The sequence below is a fragment of the Ammospiza nelsoni genome, chromosome 13 (assembly GCF_027579445.1).
Source record: "Ammospiza nelsoni isolate bAmmNel1 chromosome 13, bAmmNel1.pri, whole genome shotgun sequence".
Classification (NCBI taxonomy): domain Eukaryota; kingdom Metazoa; phylum Chordata; class Aves; order Passeriformes; family Passerellidae; genus Ammospiza; species Ammospiza nelsoni.
The window spans coordinates 8,861,685-8,882,055 of record NC_080645.1 but is presented as its reverse complement, the minus strand read 5'-3'; the positions used below and the strand labels follow the sequence as shown (position 1 = coordinate 8,882,055).

The window sequence follows — 20,371 nt, the reverse complement described above, 5'->3', positions numbered from 1 at the left end:
ATTAGGATAAGAAAACTTCCATAAAAGCAAAAAGATCACTGGTGTATTAAAAATAACAAGTTGTTTTCTTAAGACAAAAAAAGAAGAATTTGAAGATGTCAGAAATGCTCTGACCCACCTACATTAATAGGGTCAGGAAGAGAGTCTTGCAAACTGAATAAGCAAAGTGAGTTTCAGAACTGTTTGGACCATTAAAATAACAATGCTCTGTTTAAAAAAGAGTTTCTTGCACTCTTGTGACCCACATAAATAGATTAAAAAGTGTAATATGTGGAGTCTGTGCTTGCAAAAATGTCTTCTGTGAAAACCTGGAGAGAGGTGAGTTGTGGAGAGACTGTTAGGGAGGTAAATAGACCATTAGCCCTTTCTGTATGACAAATTAATTGGCAGTGAGCTATGGTATCACTTTACCAAAGATTTTTTTTTCTAAAAATATCCTAAGAGTAGGAAAAACTGTCCTCAAAAAGAAAAAAAGAAAAGGAGGAGGAAAAAGATAAGGAGTATTCTGTATTTCCTGTCAGGAAGAAAACTTGTAAAAACAAGTCACTAATGGGCAAGGAAAAATGAGTTAGCAATACTGTACAGGAAGAAGTTAGAAAAGAAGTTAGAAGACTGAAAGATTTGAAGGATATGCTGCTGAGTTTTTGTACTCAGATAACCACACAAAGAATCCTCATCCTCAGAAACTCAAGCCAGTGCCCTTCAGTGACCTACCCTGTGTGTTACAGGCATCAAAAGCAGCAGCAGCTGTGGCAGTGCAGGTAAAATCTCTGACAAAAGGTGGTGCTTGAATTCCTTACTGAGACTGAGCAAGTGCTTCCTAAAGAGCATTAATACTGAGTGGAGAATGCTGCAAAAGGTTCTGCTGTGGCTTCACAGGACAGTGGCAGCACCAACATGAGCAGAGGCAGCAGCAAGGACTGCTCAGCACAGCCAAGGCTCTGCAAAGCATCTGGGAGATGCAGAACAGAGCCCGTGGGACTGAGAGATGAGGCAGTGACTGAAGCAGCTCTTTTCTCAGGGATTATAGACTGGGAAAAGACACAGGTGTGTTTTGAATGAAGCAGGAACATAAACAGCAGGATGTGTGCTGTAACTCCTCTTTGTTGAGAGGAAAAGCCCATCACCCATTCAGTCAAGGACTGTGGAAATTATCAGCAATATTATGTGCCAAAGTTTAACTTAACCAGAAGTAAAACCAAGAGGAAGAGCTTTGACTTCACTCTTATCAATAAAGTTAAGTGGAAATATTGCAATTTTAACTTTTGTCTTGCATACCTGGTATCACAATGAATGTTCTTTTTTGCAGCTGGTTACAGCTTGGAGAAAAGATTGCAACTTTCAGGCAGTACCACTATCTTTTAAGAATTCTAGAGAACATCTGCTCTTACTCATATAATAACCTAGAAGAAAGCAGGCACTGAACAGATAAACTGTTCCTACAAGTCACTTAAGTGGAGGTACTGAGTAATTTTTGGCTTCTTTCCCCACATCAAAGAGTGTAACAGTTCACATTATAGCACACAGATCTCTATTCTCTGGCAGTAAAGAGATTTCCACAAAGATAAAGCTGAAAAGGGAATATGCAATAGAAAAGAAACAATTCTATAACCTGGGCCCATGTGAAAGAATGAAAAAGTGTTTTTTTGTTATCTTCCCTTTAAAAATTACAGATGATTACAGATGCCTGGTGATTTCAGGTGCACACAAAGCAGCTCAGGAATGAAATGTACTTGAACTGTTCTGAATGAAATCAGGAGCCCCAGCTCAGCCCCCGTTACCTGCCCGGCTGCTGAGGCTGCAGAATGTCCAGCAGGAGCTGCTTCACCTCGCTGGGGGACATCTGGTACAAGTCCTTGGCTGGCATCTCCCCAGCTCTGATCTGCAGTTCATACTTCATAGCATGGATAATCCATCTACACAAGGAGAGGAATAGAGTTAGTCATTAAATACAAAGTTTCCAAATAGGAAAAATTAGTCTAATAAAACAGCTCCTAAGAATTCCACACAATCCTGCTATTTGGCTGTCAGGACTTGCATAAAATATCAGACAAATATTCTCCTACTCTTCCTGTTTGATTGGAACATGATACAAACTGAAAGGGATAATGCAATTAAGAAATGTGTTGTGGACCATGTTTTCCATAGAGAAGATTGATTGGACTACATTCCCTGTATTCCATGTTCATTAAAACCAACATTTACCTGCCTTTTGATGTTCAAATTCCTATTCAGAATTATGCTCTGCCTATATATGCATTTTGCTGATGAGTTTTAAAAAGCCATAAAATTTACAATATTTTACATTTACCAAGACTTCAGGGCTTATTTCTAGTTTTAGCCTTTGAAATTCAATTTTGTAATCTATCACACTTTCTTTTTCTGCTCCTTTTTGAAAAAAATTTGATTCAATAAAAATATAGCAACAGTGAAGATTTTTAGCCTGAGGTATCAGAGGGGCAGAACTTGGCAAAGTGTTGAAGGAAAATGCTGAGTTTTATTGTGCACATTATGTAAAAGCAGTGCTCCAGCCTCTGATGCAATATCAAAGATGAAACAAGGTACATCAGAAGCCAGGTAAGCACAGAGCTCAGCCTCTTACCCTCTCCACTGGTTCAGTTCCAGTAGGCATTCCTAACAAAAGGAAACTGAACTAGCTTTTCTTCAAACAGTCCATAACAGCTGATCAAGGCTTGGGTACATCAGAGCCTTTCTGTGTTTATCTGAAAATGCAGTGAGAGATTCAGGCTGTCATCTCCACAGCCACATTCCATGGTCATTTACCTGTTTAGCTACCCAGGTGCAGAATGTTTCTGCTTACATAAGTCAAGTCACACTCCTTCCCAGGGAGTTCTTAGGAACTACACACAATTTGGAGATGCCTGGCCAGCTGATGCAGTGTTGATTACATCTGAGGTTTCCAGGACTGTGCATTGGGAGGTGCAAGATACCAGGGAGTATTGAGGTCCATTACATTAGCAGAACATGCTACTTTCATTTAATTTAGCAGGTGATGAGCCCTTCTCTTATTACTGATGAACAACACAGCTGGCTCAGGAGTTCTTTCCCCCCTCATGCCTCAGCTGTGTCTGTGTGTGAGTCCCTCACTGGTATTTTCCTTTGCAGTGGCCTGCAAGCCACACCAAAGTCAAGGGTGGACCTTCTGCTGAGCTCTTCACTGATAAGAGGTGAATTCAAGTCACTTGGTTGGGAGTTTTTACAGTAATAGGGCTGTCAGAAACTTGATCTATTTCAACATGAAACCCTGAAAACAAATCAATAACAAGACACTAAATCAAATCATTATCAAACTGGAACGGCATTTCTGTGAGAAGGTTAATTTTGCTCACTGGAGTGGGTGATAACACTGAAATAAAGGAAATTGAATCTCTAGCATTAACCTTGGCAGAAAGAAAAAAAAATTGCAAAAAGGATTAGCTATAGAGAATAAGGAAGGGGAGGAAAGAGGAGCAACATGGATCTGTGGAGGGGACAGAAAAGCATTTAAGTGCAAAAGGATACTTCCAGTTAAATGTAATACAGGCAATTTTTTGTTTTATGATGACTGGAATGTACTGCTAAAGAAGAAATATGAATCTTGTATGCTAGAAAAAAGGCTGCTGGTATCTACCTTCAGTGCTGAAATGCTGTATTTTTCTCTATGGAAAAAAATATGGAAAATGAAACACTTAAGTTCTGATTCTAAAGCATGCTCAGTGATTCAGTAAATCTCAGTCAGTAGCACCTGGCCTCTTCAAAGGAGTGCTTATTCAAATGCATGTCTCTTCCTAAATGTGAAAAAAATAATTAACTTCTGTGGGTAGCAAAGTAAGTGCAGATACCATGGAATGTGACAGCACGCCAGCACAGCCTGTTTGTAGGTCACCTTGTCAAAGAACAAAGAGAACAGGTGGCAGGTAGATGATGTTTGAACCTTGATTCAGGTTTGTGGCTCTCTGAAGTCTCCATTCCCCTGCTTTACTGACCCAATCCGTATCTTCAGCATTCCACTGAAGAGTTCTGGGGAGTTGGAGATGATCCAGCCAATGTGGATGACCAGCTCCTGCTGCAGCACAGCCTCTCTTTCATCCTGCAGCCGGCATTTATCATAGATCATGTCCTTAATCACTGCGGGTGATAAGGGGTTAGAGATAACAGCTTCCTCCTGGCCAAACGCTCCCAGCGTCACCTGTGGCACAGGGAAAACAATTCAGAGGCTGGGGCAGCAAGAACAGCAAAGCAATTCAGAAACTAAACTGCACCAACTTTCCTTTGTTTGTTAAAAGTTTCACAATACAAGGGTGATTTTAAGTCAATGGCTGATGCTTGTTAATACTGTTAATTAGATGCTATTGAAGTAATAAACTTCAATAACAACCACAGTGAATATGGAATCTATTTTTCCAAATTAAAATAAAAATACAAGACCACTGCTTTATAATCAGGACTGTACAAGAGGTTTAGACAGTTATATAATTTCATACATTTCAGCTGTAGAACTCAATTAAAATTCAGAATTAAATTTATAGTTTTGTTTTCTTATTTCTACTAGCATGCTAAAAGTTACAGCCTTAATTTTAAGAAAATATATTGCTGGTACCAGATTGTTTAACCACAAAAAAGGAATTTTATTAGAATTCTGTTTTGTTTTTAATCTACTGTCATTAAGACAGCAACACTAGTTTTTCTGCTGTAATAAAGACCAAGGAAAGGATGTTAGGTTAAAAAGTTGCCAATAGCCTCAAATTCTGCTGCATGCAGGTGTGACCTCCTCTACAGCTGAGCAGCACCAGAAGCACAAACCCAGACCTCAGTCTGGAGGAAGACAACAACATTGCATGTCAGCAGGTATACACATACACATATTTAACACAAAAATACAGAAATATTCAATTTGTATTATTTAGAAGCAACTGTTCATGAATTTAATTAAAATTACTGTGCTGGGGAAGAAAAACAATCTTCTCCTAGGAAAGGAAAAAATACAAACTTTCTTTGAAACAGAAAACCCTGACAGACCTTTTGCTTAGCTGCCACCCATGTGTTGTGTTATGCTCAATCACACAGAAAATGATTACATTTTCATTAAAGAAGTCTTTTAAGAGATGCCTTTATACTTCATCTACTTTTGTCAAGTAAGAGGGCATATAGATGCAATCACACAAAGGTTTGGGTGGGAAGGGACCTTAAAGATCATCATGTTACAACATTCCTGCTCCAAACCCCATCCAACCTGAACATCCCAGGGATGGGGCAGCCACAGCTTCTCCAGGCAGCCTGTGCCAGGCTCTCCTCACTCCCACAGGGAAGAGTTTCTTCCTAAGATCTAATCTGAACCTGCCCTATTTCATTTTAAAGCAATTCCCTCTTGTCCTGTCTCTACATGTCCTTGTCAAAAGTCCCTCTCCAGCTCTATGTGCCCCTTTGGGCACTGGAAGGGTTTCCAAGGTCTCCCCAGAGACCTTAAACCCAAGGAGTTTCAGAAATCATGCCCCTTCCTGTCTTCCATAAATGCTGAACAGTCTTTTCAGTCTTATTCTTTCATTAATTAAAATTATTATTCAATTCCAAATACAATTATTAAACACATATTTATTTTCTCTGGATTTCTCTTCTTTGGTAAGGTTTTTTTTAAGCCATTGCATACTTTTAAAAGAAGCATCAGAGGCCTTGAAAATGAACAAGCCATTTGTTTAGTTTCTGTTATCATTCCTTAATGCAGTTCTGAGGAGCAAAGACTTACCTGCTTGCCCTGAACTAAAACATTAGTAATAGATGGTGCAAGGCTGTCCACTAGTTTACCTAAAAGACTTGCTGCGAAGCGCACAACAGACCTGAGGGCAGAAAACAGAGCAATCCCACTACATATCACATGCTAGTTTAATGAATTCAGATAGAAAGCTGCAGTCTGCCACAGCAGAATCTCAAAATTAACTCAGTGAATACATACAGTATGTACAAAGTGGAATTTGGATTGGATTTTATGCAATCTTCTGTAGGTTCTCATTTTTTAGTTCAGATATAGGTTAATGGATCAGAAATATATTTAGTTAGAACTCATTAAACTACCAGTTCCATAAAAAGCTTCTTGTTCTCTTCTCAACACCATCTTAACCAAAGGCAGGTAAGAAATGCCAGCTCCTCTTTTACGACATTTTCATCATTTTGCAAAATAACTTTGGTAATTTTAAAATCTATTTAAAAGAGTCAAAGATTTTGCAAGAGAAAGTATAACACATAATACCAAAGCCTTGCTGTGTGTTCCATGCTGAGGTAATATTTTGCATGTGCAGCATGAAAAGAAGAGGCTTGTGTCACCTGCCAGGTTAAAACAAGCTGTAACTTCTAAGAACCACATTTTTCTAGGTATGCAGTAGGTGGTTAAAGATATGAACACATTTAATAGCAATTTCCTGACAAAATACAAACCTAACAGAACTGTAATTGAGCTTTTCTAGCATAGGTTTTGAGGTTACTAAGAATCATTTATTCACAGAGATGAGGAATAAGCTGTAATATTCTAAGGTGTTAGTAAAAAACTCAAACAGTTGATGTTGATTCCTGTAAAAAGTGCTACACACTCCTTAAGATCAAGAGCAAAGCATTTCAAAAATGCATTAGCTGATACAATCAAAATGCAAATAAGCAAAATAAAAAAAAATCTCACAGAGCTGCACTTCAGATTTCTGGGCACTTTACCTGTTTCCCATGTACCAGTAAAGTAGTAATATGTGGGGTTATAGAAGAAGAAAATTTCTGTGCAAATGCAGCACTGTAGCGCAACACCAACCTATATGTGTGTCACATGGCAATCAGGGAAGAGAAATGAAAACAGTTTACATATTTTGTTCCTAAAAATACTTCTGATTTTTATTAATTACAAAAAATACCATCAAGGTATTTTGGGTCTACCTCATTATTGGCAAAGGCCCATTTAACTGTATGTAGAGACAAAAACAAAAACCAAATTTATATTTACTGACCTGTTAGGAATAGTTACAGACTGAGAGAACAGAGTTCAGGACAGGCTTGACTTTGATAAAAAGAAATTAAACTGCTACTGAGCTTCAGGGCAAAGAAATTAATAAACAACATGTAAATATCAACCTACTTGCTGAAACCTTTTAAAGTTATTTAAAGTGTCAAAGTCAGGCTCAAAGCAAATGACTTCAGGGCAATAAATCTGAGTTAGTGCATCAGCTTAAATGATTTATATCTTATCACCAGCCTTCCTACATGGAGCTATTGACAATATTTTTTCATGCCCTGTAAGAAATAAGAATATTAACATTCTTCTCACATTATTTCAATGTAATGGGGCCTGTGTATTGGCAATAGCACTCAGTGCAAAACCAGCCTATTGGTTTTGTATTTCAAAAGATAACAGTAAGAAACTGCTTCTTCATTTTTTAAACCAGACCTTCGGCTGCCATGCACCAATACAACTGTCAGGAAAGCTGCCATTTTCCTCCTTTAAGTGTGTGAGAATCCAGCCTTACTTTCTATAAAAACATTAGGAAAACAAAACTGGTGTAAGCCAGAAGGAACGTGATATTTGTATACAAACCAGAGCTTTCTGCTGCCAGCTCGTCTGTAGATTCTTTCAATGTGCTCAGCAACAGTACCTAAAGGGAATGAACAAAGAAAAGAAAACAAAACACAAGCAAAAAAAGATGCACAGGCTTTCACTTAATAGTAATAAGGCAAGTATGATGAGACCAGTTAATTCTGAAGCTGCTTTATAAAGCACTTATCTATTATGCTGTACATCTAAAATTCAGATGCAATCAAGTCCCATCTCCTAGTTTATGTTCTTATGAAAAAGCCAAACCAGATTTCAGCTGAATTTGCTGTGCCTGCTGTAGAGACACCTATAATATCACCTGCTCTTGCAATACACTGGGGAAAATTAATCTACATATAGATTTGGCCTATAATGGTACACCCCATCACAAAGTACATCCTCATACTGCAGAACCTAAAGTTCTTCAGCCTCTGTGTTCAGATTTGTGTTTTATTGATTGGGTGATTACTAATGTCAGTCTCAGCAGTGTCCATGCAGAGAACTCAGTCAGTGACTCAGCCCATCCAATCCAAGGTGCATGTTAAAAAGGTCATCAGCACCACCATTCCACATGGGGTGGCACTGAGAGGTCTGCACAGGTAGCTCTGAGCACCCAGAGGCACAACTGCACATTTTTGGATTTAATTGATTTCAACAGCATTTTTAAGTTCATCATCATGACCCAGTGGTTGCAATGGTAACACTGCTTGCTCACAGGGGTTAGGGAATCTGCCCTGAGCTGTTTCTAGAGCAAAGAACACAACCTGCAAAGGACTAAAGGAAGCTCCTGAGCTCCCAAAGCCTCCCAACACTCCAGGTGACTGCTGGAAAAGGCCTCTGCAGAGCCCACATGGCCTAATGTGCAGATTGCAGCCAGGACTTGCAGCAATGCACTGGGTTACCAGCCAAGGGGCTTTATTCCCTTGAGGTGGCTTTCCAGTCCTGTGGGCAATTTTGGGCACCACAGCAGAGGAAAGATAAAAAGATATTAGAAAGTATCCAAAGGAGGCACAGGAAGATGGTGAAGGATTTAGCAGGGAACCATGTGAGGAGAGGCTGAGGTGACTTGGCTTGTGGAGCCCAGAGCAGAGGGGACTGAGGAGGGACCTCACTGGGTCTGCAGGATCCTCACCAGGGCAGCAGAGGGGCAGGAGCAGATCTCCTCACTCTGTGACCAATAACAGGACTCAAGGAGATGGCTGGAGTTGAGGCAGGGGAGGTTTAGGTTGGAGATCAGGAAAAGGTTCCTCACCAGAGGGTGGCTGGGCACTGACCAGGCTCCCCAGGGCACAGCACCAGTCTGGCAGAGCTCAGGAAGCTCTCAGGCACATGGGGGGATGGCTGGGGTGTGCTGTGAAGGATGATGATCCTTGTGGGTCCCTTCCAACTCAGAATATCCTATAGATTCTATGATCTTTTTAACACAGCAATGCAGATATAATGTATGTTTATGTCAATATGACAGCTCTTCTCCACATGAAGCAGCCATCTCCTACCAAAATTAAGAAGCAGGACTCTGTAACATGAGGTGGGAAGTCCCACTGCTTGATGAATAACTAAGAGTATATTATTTGATTTGAACAGCCCTCTTTTTCTCAGTAATCATATATAAAAAGGCAACTAGAAAGCAATCTTTGGGAAAAAAGACAAAACAGCAAACTTTGCAGCACAAAACCCCAAAGCCTCAGTGGCCTTCTCAGAATTACATTACAGAAATTTAGACCCTCTGCTCTAAAACAAAGCCGTAACACAAAACCAGAACTTCACAGATACATTGAACTGAAGTGAGATTACATCAAAGCAGAATAAAAATTCAGTATAAAGCCTCATATAGTACAGACTGTTAAAGACATTTAGACTTGTCTTTCGTTTGTTTTCTTTGTAAAGGCAAATCCTGTATTTTTTTTCTAATCTATGCACTCAAAATTACAACCAGATACAGCACTGGCCTACAAACAGTCTAAAAGCATTCATATATCCAGCAGCTCATTCCCCACCACACCATCAATCTGCATCTCCTATTTAATGCAGAAATTGCTCTAAATGGCAGAGAAAAGAGCTCCACAACTGCTGGCAAGCACAGCTATTATTCCTGTTCATTGCAACTGAGCACAGAGCTGCTTCCTCAGGACAGTCCCATGGCAGGAGCTCTTACCTTCCTTGGTGATGAAATTCGGCCCTTCCCTTTTGAGCAATATACTGGAGAGTAACACTTGGCTTGCCAGGCAACTGCAGTCCTTAAATAAAAAACAGCAACAGCAGAACCATAAACTGCCTTCAGATTGTCACTGAAGCAAAGCCAGAAGAGCTATTAAAAATTTCAGGTGAAACCAAAGGGCCTTTTCTTCTTTTCAATTTAAGGAAAAGTATAATTATTTTATTTTCAAGGGGATTTCACAATTATCCCATACCCTGTGTGTGCTGTATCCTTGTCACTGCTGCTTGAAGAGCCTTCTCTGTGGATCATATTAAGCTGTAATAATTTGACCTTGGAAAAGTTTCCTGATTTTTCATTCTCAAGTCCTTTAATTTACAGCAAAAATGCTTGTAATGAAATAGGGAACCAAGCAGAACACTTGGTGTGTTTGTATCAATACCAGACCTAGAACAGTCACTGGTGGTTTTCCTCTAGGTACAGGAAACAAGTGGCAGATTGGAACTGTCCCTTGATGTTATTAAGAAGTTCCCAGTCCATCCTAGTAAATACCCACTGCTCAAGTCTCTTTTGATTAGCAGTTTATCAATAAAATATCTGTTCTTAGGACACATGGAAATGGATCCAGAGGGCACCAGGGATGATTGGGGCACCTGGGAGAACTGAGAGCCAACAGTTACATGAAGGGCCAAGGAGCCCTGTGATGAGATAAAGAGGAGGATTCCCTGAGTATGGAGAGGAATATCAGATATTTCATGTTATTAGCTGTGCCCCAACACTGATCATGCTGAACTAAGTAGGCTGCTGTAAAAAGAGTATCAGCACAGAATTTCTTATTTCACAAGAATGAAGTTACACTGTACTTTTAGCAAGTTTTCTTACATTAAGTTTCTGCAGGATCTCATATGTTGACTTGTTTTTCCAGTCATTAATATTTACATCTGGTTGCTGCTCAAGTTCAGAAGCATTGGGAGTACTAGATTGTCTCTTGACTTTTGAATGTTTTGGAAGATCCAGCTCCTCCAAACTCTTAAATACAGGAGCCCTGAAAAATAAGTATTTAATTTCTTCATGGTTCAGAAAGTATTTTAATTATCACATAAATCATCACTACTATTTACACATAGCCTTACTCTTCTGTTTCAGTGATGCTTAGGAAGTCAAGTTGTTCAACAACTGCTCCAGATATTAATGTCTGCAATGAAAAATTGAAAACAAATTTCAAAATATATACAGAACTATATAGCTGTCGTCTAATCTCAGTATGTTGCTGCTGGTTTCCATTGAGAAAGTAGTTTTTTTTTAACTAAAGTTCCAAATATTTTATGCTTTCAGAGTATTTTTGCTCTTTCATGAGGAAAAAAAGCTTAAGGCAGCAGAAGTCTCCTGGGGCTGCTGTCTCCTTTTTGCTTGTGTTCCATTGTTCTTTTGTCCTGTCCAGCTCCATCCAGCACTGCCCACCCCAAAATGGAAACACTGAGACTGAGGATTTGCCTTCCTCAGAGTCCTGCACAGTCCCCACATTCTGGAGCCCAAAGCTCATTACTCCAGGGATGGCTGAAGGCCAGGAAGTTTTCCTGTCAGCCTCACTGATGTTTCAGGCAAAAACTACAAAGAGCATTCCCACTCTCTGCTCATTCCCCAATCCAAGCATGCCTGGCCTAAGTTTGCACATCAAATGCAGTTTACAAATACATCTCAAAAGATTACAGAGCTGAAACTCAGTGCTGCATTTATCTGATGTCATTACAATTCATTCACTCTGAATTTATAGGAATTCCCCATTTATCTACTGCCAGAGGAAATGTACTGTAATACAGCATTTTTAGGACTGCTTTTGATTGTTCTCATTAGCTAAATAAAACTGAGTGTGTTTTGTGAACTTTTATATTCCATTTTCATTGTACATGAGTTGCAGTAAAACATTGATCTGTTACACTGTGAGATGACAGAATATAAAAACCCTGCTTTGCTTTTATTACTGGTGCCATTCATTCTTTGCCTTGCACATCTGCTTGAACACATGATGACAATGAAGGTAATAATCAGAAAAGAGATACAAAACTTCTGAGCATACAAATTTTTAAATCAGATTTGATATACTTTATAGGAGAAAAAGAGCATTCACCCAATTAGAGATACACATTCTCTCTCAGGCATGTTTAACATGTGCACCTAAATGAAGCAGCTGAATGCAACTGACAAAGATCAATATATATTTTGTTGGAATAAATGAAGTATTCAAGAAAACACCAGGAATTAGACATGTCCCTTGTTCTTGTCCCAAATCCTCCCCTAGGACAGAGATTGCAGCTCAGCTGCTGCAGAGGCACAGGGTGCCCAGCAGGAAAGGCACCCACCACCTTCTCCACTGGCCTTCAAGTCAGACAAACATTTGTTTGTATCTTCCCATGTGCTCTGTTTAATGGCTAACAAATAAAGCAAAGACCAGTGACTGTCACCATCTTAAACCCTTTAAAACAACTCCTTACTGTTTATATTGGACAAAGATCTTTCCAGAAGGTCAGTGAGTATGAAGGCAAAGTTTACTCCCCAATGGCTGTCCAGAGTAGTGCTTAGAATAAGGACACAGGTGGATGGAGAAATTTCTTGTCTGATAAATCTTTCTTGCAAGGCAAGAAAGTCATTGCAGTTAAATTCAAAAAACAATAACCAAACCAAATCACAACAACAACAGCCCTGTAGCCAAATGAAAGGTTTGCCATGGGCAGTGATGGCATCTGCTATAGGAAGAGTCAGTGGTACCAGGAGAGACTCCATGACCTGCATGTGAGCAGGAGAAAGACATAAATACTTAAAGATTGCAAGGATATCTTAAACCATCCCAGCTAGAAGCATTCCCTTTCCCAATGACCCTGCTCTTCTACAAATTAATGATCTTCTAGGGAACATAAAGTCATTACTCTGTCTTTACTCTTCTCTCTTACAAAAAAAGTATAGTTCAACAGGTGTAAACTCAGATTAACTACCACACAGGAGTATGTAAAATCAGCACCTGTCTTGGTAATTTTCACATTTTAATGAAGGAATGTTCCTGCTTTAAGATTCATTCAAACAGTAAAGATGTTAAAACTAGACTTTAGTTCTTGTAAGAATTTTAATATATGTGAAGCACCTTTTTTCCCCCTCTGTGATTACCTAATCAAAAGAAATCCCTCAGTGCTTGACACCGTGGCTTTATGCTTTGGTAGTAATTTCACAAGATTGCCTAACAAAAAACACCCCTTTCTCTTCTGAAAATCCTCTGTGAAGATTATGACTTTCAAAAGACACATCAAAAGGAATGAAAATAAATCCATGTTTCTGTTGAGACAAAACAAACAGTACTAAATGTCTTGACTCCTTATTTGTATGAAACTAAATAAAATCACAAGTCACATAAAGCCCCAAAGTGGTAAGAATACATGTAGCAGTATCAGGAGGAAGAACACAAGAGTCAGCAGAGACACCTTACCTGTACTCTGTCAACGTGAACCTTCACTCCTCCAACGAGTCCCTTTCTAAAGGCTGCCAGCATATCCAATATGGGATTGAATCTGCTCCCTCTGCAATGTGAAACAGAACTCCATGAATCTTGTCCTCAGGTGAGCCCCACACTGCAAATGCTGCTTCTCTCCCTCCCTACCTGATGTTGTCCTCCCGGATGAGCACCACGAACAGCGGCCGGCCGTGCATTTTCCAGTACTGCTTAATGAACTGCAGGGCATTCTGCGCAAGGAGGAGCCTCAGTCACAACACATCCCAAAGAACACAGCCAGCACAGCACACAGGGCAAGACAGCAGAGCACCTACAGCCCTGAGAACCCAGCAGCCTAAAAACTCCTCAGCTACTACAGCACCAACAGATTTCTGCAACAGAAAGCTGCTGTCAAGCCCTGCTATTCCCTAAGTGTTCTGAAAATACTCCTAAGAAAATGCATGGATCATGGAGCAAAGCATGAGACAGGGCAGTACTCTGAACTACAGGCAGCAACCTAGAAAAAGTGTGTGGGGATCCAGGGCTTAAATCCCAGTCACTGGGATGGAAGCACCAGGGCCATCTTCTGTGCATGTGGGGAGTGAGCTCTGAGCTGCTGTCAACCTTAGAGCAGGTTTAAATATTTGTGCAAAATCAAGTAGTGTTTCCTCCATGTAAGGCTTTCATATCTCCTGTAAACACCAGTCTTGTTCCTTTTTTCAGGCAAGAACATTTGTTCTCCCAAAGAAACTAATGATAATTTGCTTGCTGCCCTACAGCATTCCCAGTCACTTGGGGGGCAGGATTTTTTGTCTTAGAGAGAAACTCACTAGAACTCATACTGGGCTGACAGGATATTTGTCTCAATACAATTTCTAGCTGCAGGTTTATTTTTGTATTATAATAATACACACTGTACTGCGTTCCCCTTTCAGTCTCCTGTTTCATCAGACTGCACAGTTAATTCTTCTGCAGACTATTTTTGTCAGTTACTCAAATGAAAAGTTACAAATACCTTAATGTCATCAATCAACATCATAACATCCTGAGACATGTAGAAATCACTGAGATCAAAAATGATCGAGTAGCAAACTACAGTCTTGCCCAGGATTCGATAAATCTGTTGAGAAAGAAAACTTCCATCAATCTTGTCTTTAAAACATCCCTCAGAGCCAAATACCAAGACTTGAACATCATAAAATATGTATAAAATAACATTAGATATCAATTCTAGTTAAAATTACAGAGACTAAATGTTTATCTGAAATATTTATCAATAATGAGAATATAAACATTTCTTGTAATAACCTTTGATGTTCCAAGGCATCCTATGGGTCTGTCCGGTCTTCCTGATAATCCCAATTTCTCATTGACTCCCAAATGGAAGTAAGCCTGTGAAAAAGAGTCATAAAAACTGATAAAAACCTAGATCCCAGCCTTTTTCCTGCCACATCTCACAAAGAAAGCTGTGTGCAGTCTGCTTTGATTAGAAAATGATTCAGAAAATGTGGCTGCTATTGCTGTTCAGGGCTGTGTTTCCTAAAAAACACTAATTGTTTCCTATAGTAGGTCTTCTTTTTAACTTCTTCCTCTGATTACTTTTCTATTCTCTGTAAGTAAAATATTTGATTTTTCAAATTGCTTATTGAAATAATTTTAAAGGATCATTTGCATTTATTGGCTAGTCAAATTTGCCTTCTGTTATGCTTTTCCAGAGTGGATACAAAAGTAAAAGAGTAATATAGGAACCCTTTAAATGTTTTTCTACAAATTTGTAAAATTATTGCATCAGCAACACAAGCAAGAGGGAATTATCTCATTATTCACAGCTTGATTCTTATTAGTTATTTGTGCCTGTCATTCAACTGATGCAATTTTGCAAAAATAATCTTCCCTTATTACACTGTATCAGTACAAAACCATAAGAAAACAACTAATCTGTGAGCATTACAGTATAAATGCATCAGTTAAACCTGACTGAAAGATGTAATTTTTCCTTACTTGGCCTGTTTTGGGTAAGGAACACACCATTTCTGCAGAATATTCAGAATTCTGAACATTTTCCAAAGTTCAATCTTTCTTTGTGTTATAGGAAGATAATTCAGAAGCAAGTGAAAGCAAACACTTGAACAAACATTACACTCAATAGCTTTCTATTGCTGTCAGCCTGGGGTCTTCCTGGTCCTGCCCATGCTTCTGCACTAATACCAAGAGCTGTTTAAAAAAGAAAATAAACAAAATTACCTACAAGACCTGTTCATCCAGAGTAAGGAACTGGATTCAAGTGGGGCAGGATGGAGACATCAGAACACTGATAGCCTTTAATAACCCACCTGTACATAACAAACAATGCTGACCCTCTGCTCAGGTAAATAAGGGAGACTGGAAGAATGGCAGCAGGGCCAGTTAATGCTACAAGGACCTTCATTTTACTGGAATGCAGGACATGATTGCAATATTGTCTGTTTCCTTGAGGACTCTGTAGCTTGAGGCCCCTGTTGGCACACAGGCTGCTGCAGCAGTTTCCTCCTCTAGTGAGAGTTCTCCAGCCTGATCTGTTACAATCAAAGCTCAGATGCAGCACCAGGCACAATTCATTCAAGTCCAGCTGCTTCAAGCACCTTTGGGTTTTTTTATTAAAAAGCCCTTCAATTCTGGATTATTAAGCTGCTAATAGCAAGAAATGGCTGTGAAAGCAGACTGGGCTGTGGGGTTGATTTATGAGCATGACCCAAAATGCAGCTGTCTTGCACACCATCTGCTTCTGTGCTCCCTCTCCTCCTCTCAGTCTGTGCCCAGGGGTTCTGCTCCTCTCCTGTGCTGTAATTCCACTCCACATGTGCTTTTTTCCTGTGTATTACATGTATCTTGTCCCATTTTATTGTTTATCTCTTTGTTCTCTTTTCCCCACTGCCCTCTCTTTGTGGATATCTTTACATGGCTTAAAGTTCTACTTTCAGTCCCCATCCATTTGTTTTACAGTACTTTTTTGGACACATGCTTGTTAATAAGTCTAGAGATTTAAACTGTTACCATGTGCTACTAGAGCAGTTCAAAGATTTCTGATTAAATTAAATTCTCCTTAGAAATGACAGCATCAGAGTAGGGAATATTGAGATCCATATTTTCCACAGATCAACCTTCTATTCCCCAAAATACATTGACTGTTCCACTGTTGGCTTCCTTTCCCCTCAAAGGATGACAAATACTGCCAGGAGCTTTTGTTTGTTTGCTTTTTGGTTCATTTTGGTTATTGGCATAAGCCCCAAGATCAAACCCCAGTTTTCATAACATCCCAAACACTCTCTTTACTTCACAGCTCTGGCAGAGCCTTTATTAGAAGCCCATTAAGAAGAGGTTTTGTATCAGGTGAATTAATATTTTCATGGCACTCCTTCACATAGTAAGTTTTGATGAGGCAGCTGTACCTACCCATCACGAGGATAAAGGAAGTGTCAGAATTGCCAATGTCTCAACAGCTTTAGAAAAATAAATCCTAACACAGACTTTTCCATAGATAGGAATTTAAGTGATAATAATAAAACTTAATGAAGGTCTCATCTTTTTGGCAGGGAAACCAAAACAGTGATGGATGACAGAGAGACAATGTATACCTTTACAGTAAAGTTATGGAGTATTCATTTGTTAAACCAAAGTTTCAGTACAGAACTTCAGGACAGATACAGAGAGAACATATTTTGGAATATATTATCATGAAAGCTACTGAGTAAAAATGGGTTCAGAAATGAACAAGGATGAATGGAAACATGGATTTTTCTCTTCCCCCTGTTTTAGTGCTTCTCAGGTGTTAGTGGCAGCCATTATTTGGGGTAAGCATTTTTCTGAATAAGCCACAGCCAGGTTTAGCACATCCTTCATCCTCACAAACTTAAGAAACCCACAATATGTTGCTATATTCTCTAATTTTGGATTGACTTTTTTCCTTGTATCCTACAGACTCCTGATACATCATGGCATTGGCCATGTGACCTGATTTCTGAGGGAGAGCCCTACACAGAGATCTGTTCTACAATGGGGCTGACAAACAGGACCTGTCACTGCACTGCCCCAAACATTCATCACTCTCATGTGTGACACCATTTGCACAACACAGGGGCAGCAGGAGCTTTGTGTCTGACGTACAGGCAGGACCAGCAGGGCCAGCCCAGGCCTGGAAGGATGTGATTAACCCTAAGGAGACTCCTTGCCCCAATAGAAAACAGATTCTTCAGGGAGGATGAAGGGGATGCTGAAGATGATCCTTCATCCCAGTCATTTCTAACTGAGCTATGTTAAATGTGCTCAGCTAAAGGGATAGACCAAGAAGGATTTCAAACCCAAAACTTCCTGGATATAGTCAATCCAAAGGAAACAGTGACAGAGATGTGGATATTGCCTGTGCCAAGGGCTGCACTATGAAATCCTATGATGGTTTATGCCTACTGTCTTAATCTATTTCTTTGACTATTGCTCATTTGCTTGTTTCTCCATCAAGATTCATTCAGTTTACCAAGCTACTAATGTTATTAAAATTTTATTATTCATTCATTATACTTTGAAAGTGGCTCAGGCAATAAGCCTAATCAGATAATACAGAACATGTGGGCTCCTACATTTCCCTGAAAGCTGCAGGAATCTGTAACTTCCAGTGCCAGCACACCTTGCAACTGCTTTAGGAGGACAGAAATATGTAGACAACAGCTTAGGCAGATACAAGGCCAATAGCTTGATATAAATCTTTGTTTTTACAAAAGAAATACAGAGATGGAGAAATAATTTTAAATGCAGAATTCCTTACTTTGACAAGTTCTTTCTGAGCCCATATCTGAATTGGTTCCACCTGCTGGGGGGTCTGAGTTTGGATTCCATATGTGTTCAGAAATACTTGCAGGCTACAAATCAAATACAGATAGATTTAATGACAAATCACAGAATAGTTTCAATAATTCTCTTGGCAGCAGATATATACAAGTAGCAGCATTTTATTCTACACCATTTCAGATGTATTGTTTAACCCTTCCTTAATACACAGGTACTCAACAAAAGCAAATACATACCGCTGGCTTTCTGCTATCAGGGCCACATGGACCACCAAATCATTTTCTAAGGGACCCTGCAAAATAATGAAAAAATCATTACTGGCATTGCTAACTAAAGATTTTATTCAATATAGCATGACCAAGGTCAAACAATCCACAACTATGACAGACAGCACTGCCTGCATTGCTTTTTCTTGTGAGTAAAGGTGTGAGCAAATTGAAAGATTTATAAATCTTAAGAGTACAGGAAGCCTGTCCTACCAATAATAGTTCTGCAAAACAAATTTTGGAGAATTAGTAATAAACAGATTTCTGGTAATCATTACACTGCTTGGATTAGTTGGGGGTTTCTTTAATTAAGAAGAACTACATAGGGAAAACATTTTATTTCATACAAAAATTTGGAATTTATCCAATCAGTATATCTCCTATATGCCTGATATGACCTAATGTTTTGATAAATATTTTTGTAATGAGCAAAATTATTCAGCTTTTTGGGTAAACAATAAAATTCCCTTAGAAATAATGACCTATGATTTCAAACCTTTACTGTGAAAAATTGTCATCACACAGCTGCTCTTTAGTGGCATGAAAGACATAATACATTTACTGTAGACAGCTCCATTTCCTTGCACTGCTTATTACACTGACACTTCATGTCTGAAATAAATACCAGTATTTTACATCAGGAAACCATGCAGATAGGAGTGAATTCAACATGTTGGGTGAAATCATTGACTTGACTCTCTGTGTTTTGATCTGGCAGAATGAGCCATGAACACCCCCTGGTCCTTGTTCATCCTCTGGCATTCACTGACTGTAGATCAACATAACTAAGAGCAGCTCACATTTTCATTGCTAAAATGCTTTTGTCTGCTTTTGTCTAGAAACTACCAGAACATGAATGACAGAAGTTAAACACATCTTCTATCAATTGTACAAAGAGACAGCATTTTTTGTGATGACAGAGGGATAGACATTGATTTAGAAGAAGAGGTTCAGAGGGAACACTTGCTTGCTCAGGCAGCTGTGAGCTGTGAGTCTTCATATCAATAAAGATCTTAGGGATTTGCAGGAGAAATTCTTGGTAACTTTTTCCCAGAAGTCTGTCAGCACTACATTTGCACTAAAAATTCTGGACTTTTTGCCACATGAAATGTTTCTGATGAAAGCATGTGCACAGAGACTAGATGAAGCAGTCAGAAGTTCAAGCAACATTAGATTTTCCTGCTCAGAATAAGATCATTGTGCTATCACTTGTATTTATACAAACAATAGGGAAACTCAACCCAAAACTCAGCCATAAGCATTGTGTTTAAACAAAAAGCAGAGCCCCCCCAACCTGAAAATGAGAGAGCCCTTCCAAGAGTAATGATTTGCAGACAGCCTGTGATCTAACCTGGGCAGTGGCCTTTGAGCTAAGACTCAGTTCCCCTCTCACTGAAGAGCTGAGCAGGACTGTGTAAGCACAGCCTGTAAATTGTACATAACCCATGAGTTCTGCCTCACACACAGCCAAGGACAGGATTCACTTACAGCCAATCAATGGTGGTTCTAACACAGGCCAGAACTACATAAATGCAGCTACAGCACAACTGGCACAACACAAAATCTGTGTGAAAAACTACTAGACCTTTGAGAGTATTGTGGAAAAAATATAACTATCATTGCAGTACAACTACAGGACTGCTGCAACATTCAACAGAAAGTTACTGTCATTTGACATGTCACAGCCTGGAGGATGACAAGTAGTGACCTAGAGAGACACAGATCAAAATAATAGATAAAACACTCAAAAAAAGGAAGGCACCTTTTCCAGTGGTGATTGTGCTATATAGTATTTGCTGTGTATTTTAATAAAAGAGATATGGAAAAGCATTAAACCGCTAAATATTCCACTAAATAAATCTTCTTGTTAAAAATTCCATTTTAGTGTCTTGGCTTCCTCATTTCTAATAAGGCCAGCTCAGGTATTGTTCCCACAACATCCATCACTGTCTCCCCAAGACACCAGGACAGTCCCCCTGCCCAGGCTCCCCCTTGGATCCTTGGCAGAAGGGCTGGTTTCAGCTGTATTCTGCATGCTGTGCAGATGATAAATATACTTCAGAAGAACAAGATAAAAGACTGATTAG

At 39.4% G+C, this 20,371-nt stretch overlaps 1 protein-coding gene across 4 annotated transcripts in view; it reads right to left on the bottom strand.

The window, feature by feature from the left end:
• PHKB (phosphorylase kinase regulatory subunit beta) overlaps window positions 1-20,371 on the bottom strand; it is a 66,667-nt gene that overhangs the window by 6,803 nt on the left and 39,493 nt on the right. For 3 of the 4 annotated variants that reach the window (XM_059481154.1, XM_059481155.1, XM_059481153.1), the window contains 13 exons: window positions 18,255-18,310; window positions 17,996-18,089; window positions 14,506-14,589; window positions 14,213-14,317; window positions 13,366-13,448; window positions 13,195-13,285; window positions 10,853-10,914; window positions 10,602-10,764; window positions 9,720-9,801; window positions 7,568-7,625; window positions 5,744-5,834; window positions 3,987-4,189; window positions 1,782-1,916 (listed from right to left, as the gene is read on the bottom strand). In XM_059481154.1, the coding sequence (XP_059337137.1) occupies window positions 1,782-1,916; window positions 3,987-4,189; window positions 5,744-5,834; window positions 7,568-7,625; window positions 9,720-9,801; window positions 10,602-10,764; window positions 10,853-10,914; window positions 13,195-13,285; window positions 13,366-13,448; window positions 14,213-14,317; window positions 14,506-14,589; window positions 17,996-18,089; window positions 18,255-18,310 (1,307 nt within the window). Of the gene's footprint in view, window positions 1-1,781; window positions 1,917-3,986; window positions 4,190-5,743; window positions 5,835-6,699; window positions 6,791-7,567; window positions 7,626-9,719; window positions 9,802-10,601; window positions 10,765-10,852; window positions 10,915-13,194; window positions 13,286-13,365; window positions 13,449-14,212; window positions 14,318-14,505; window positions 14,590-17,995; window positions 18,090-18,254; window positions 18,311-20,371 lie in introns of all 4 variants that reach the window. The other variant, XM_059481156.1, reaches the window with a different exon arrangement.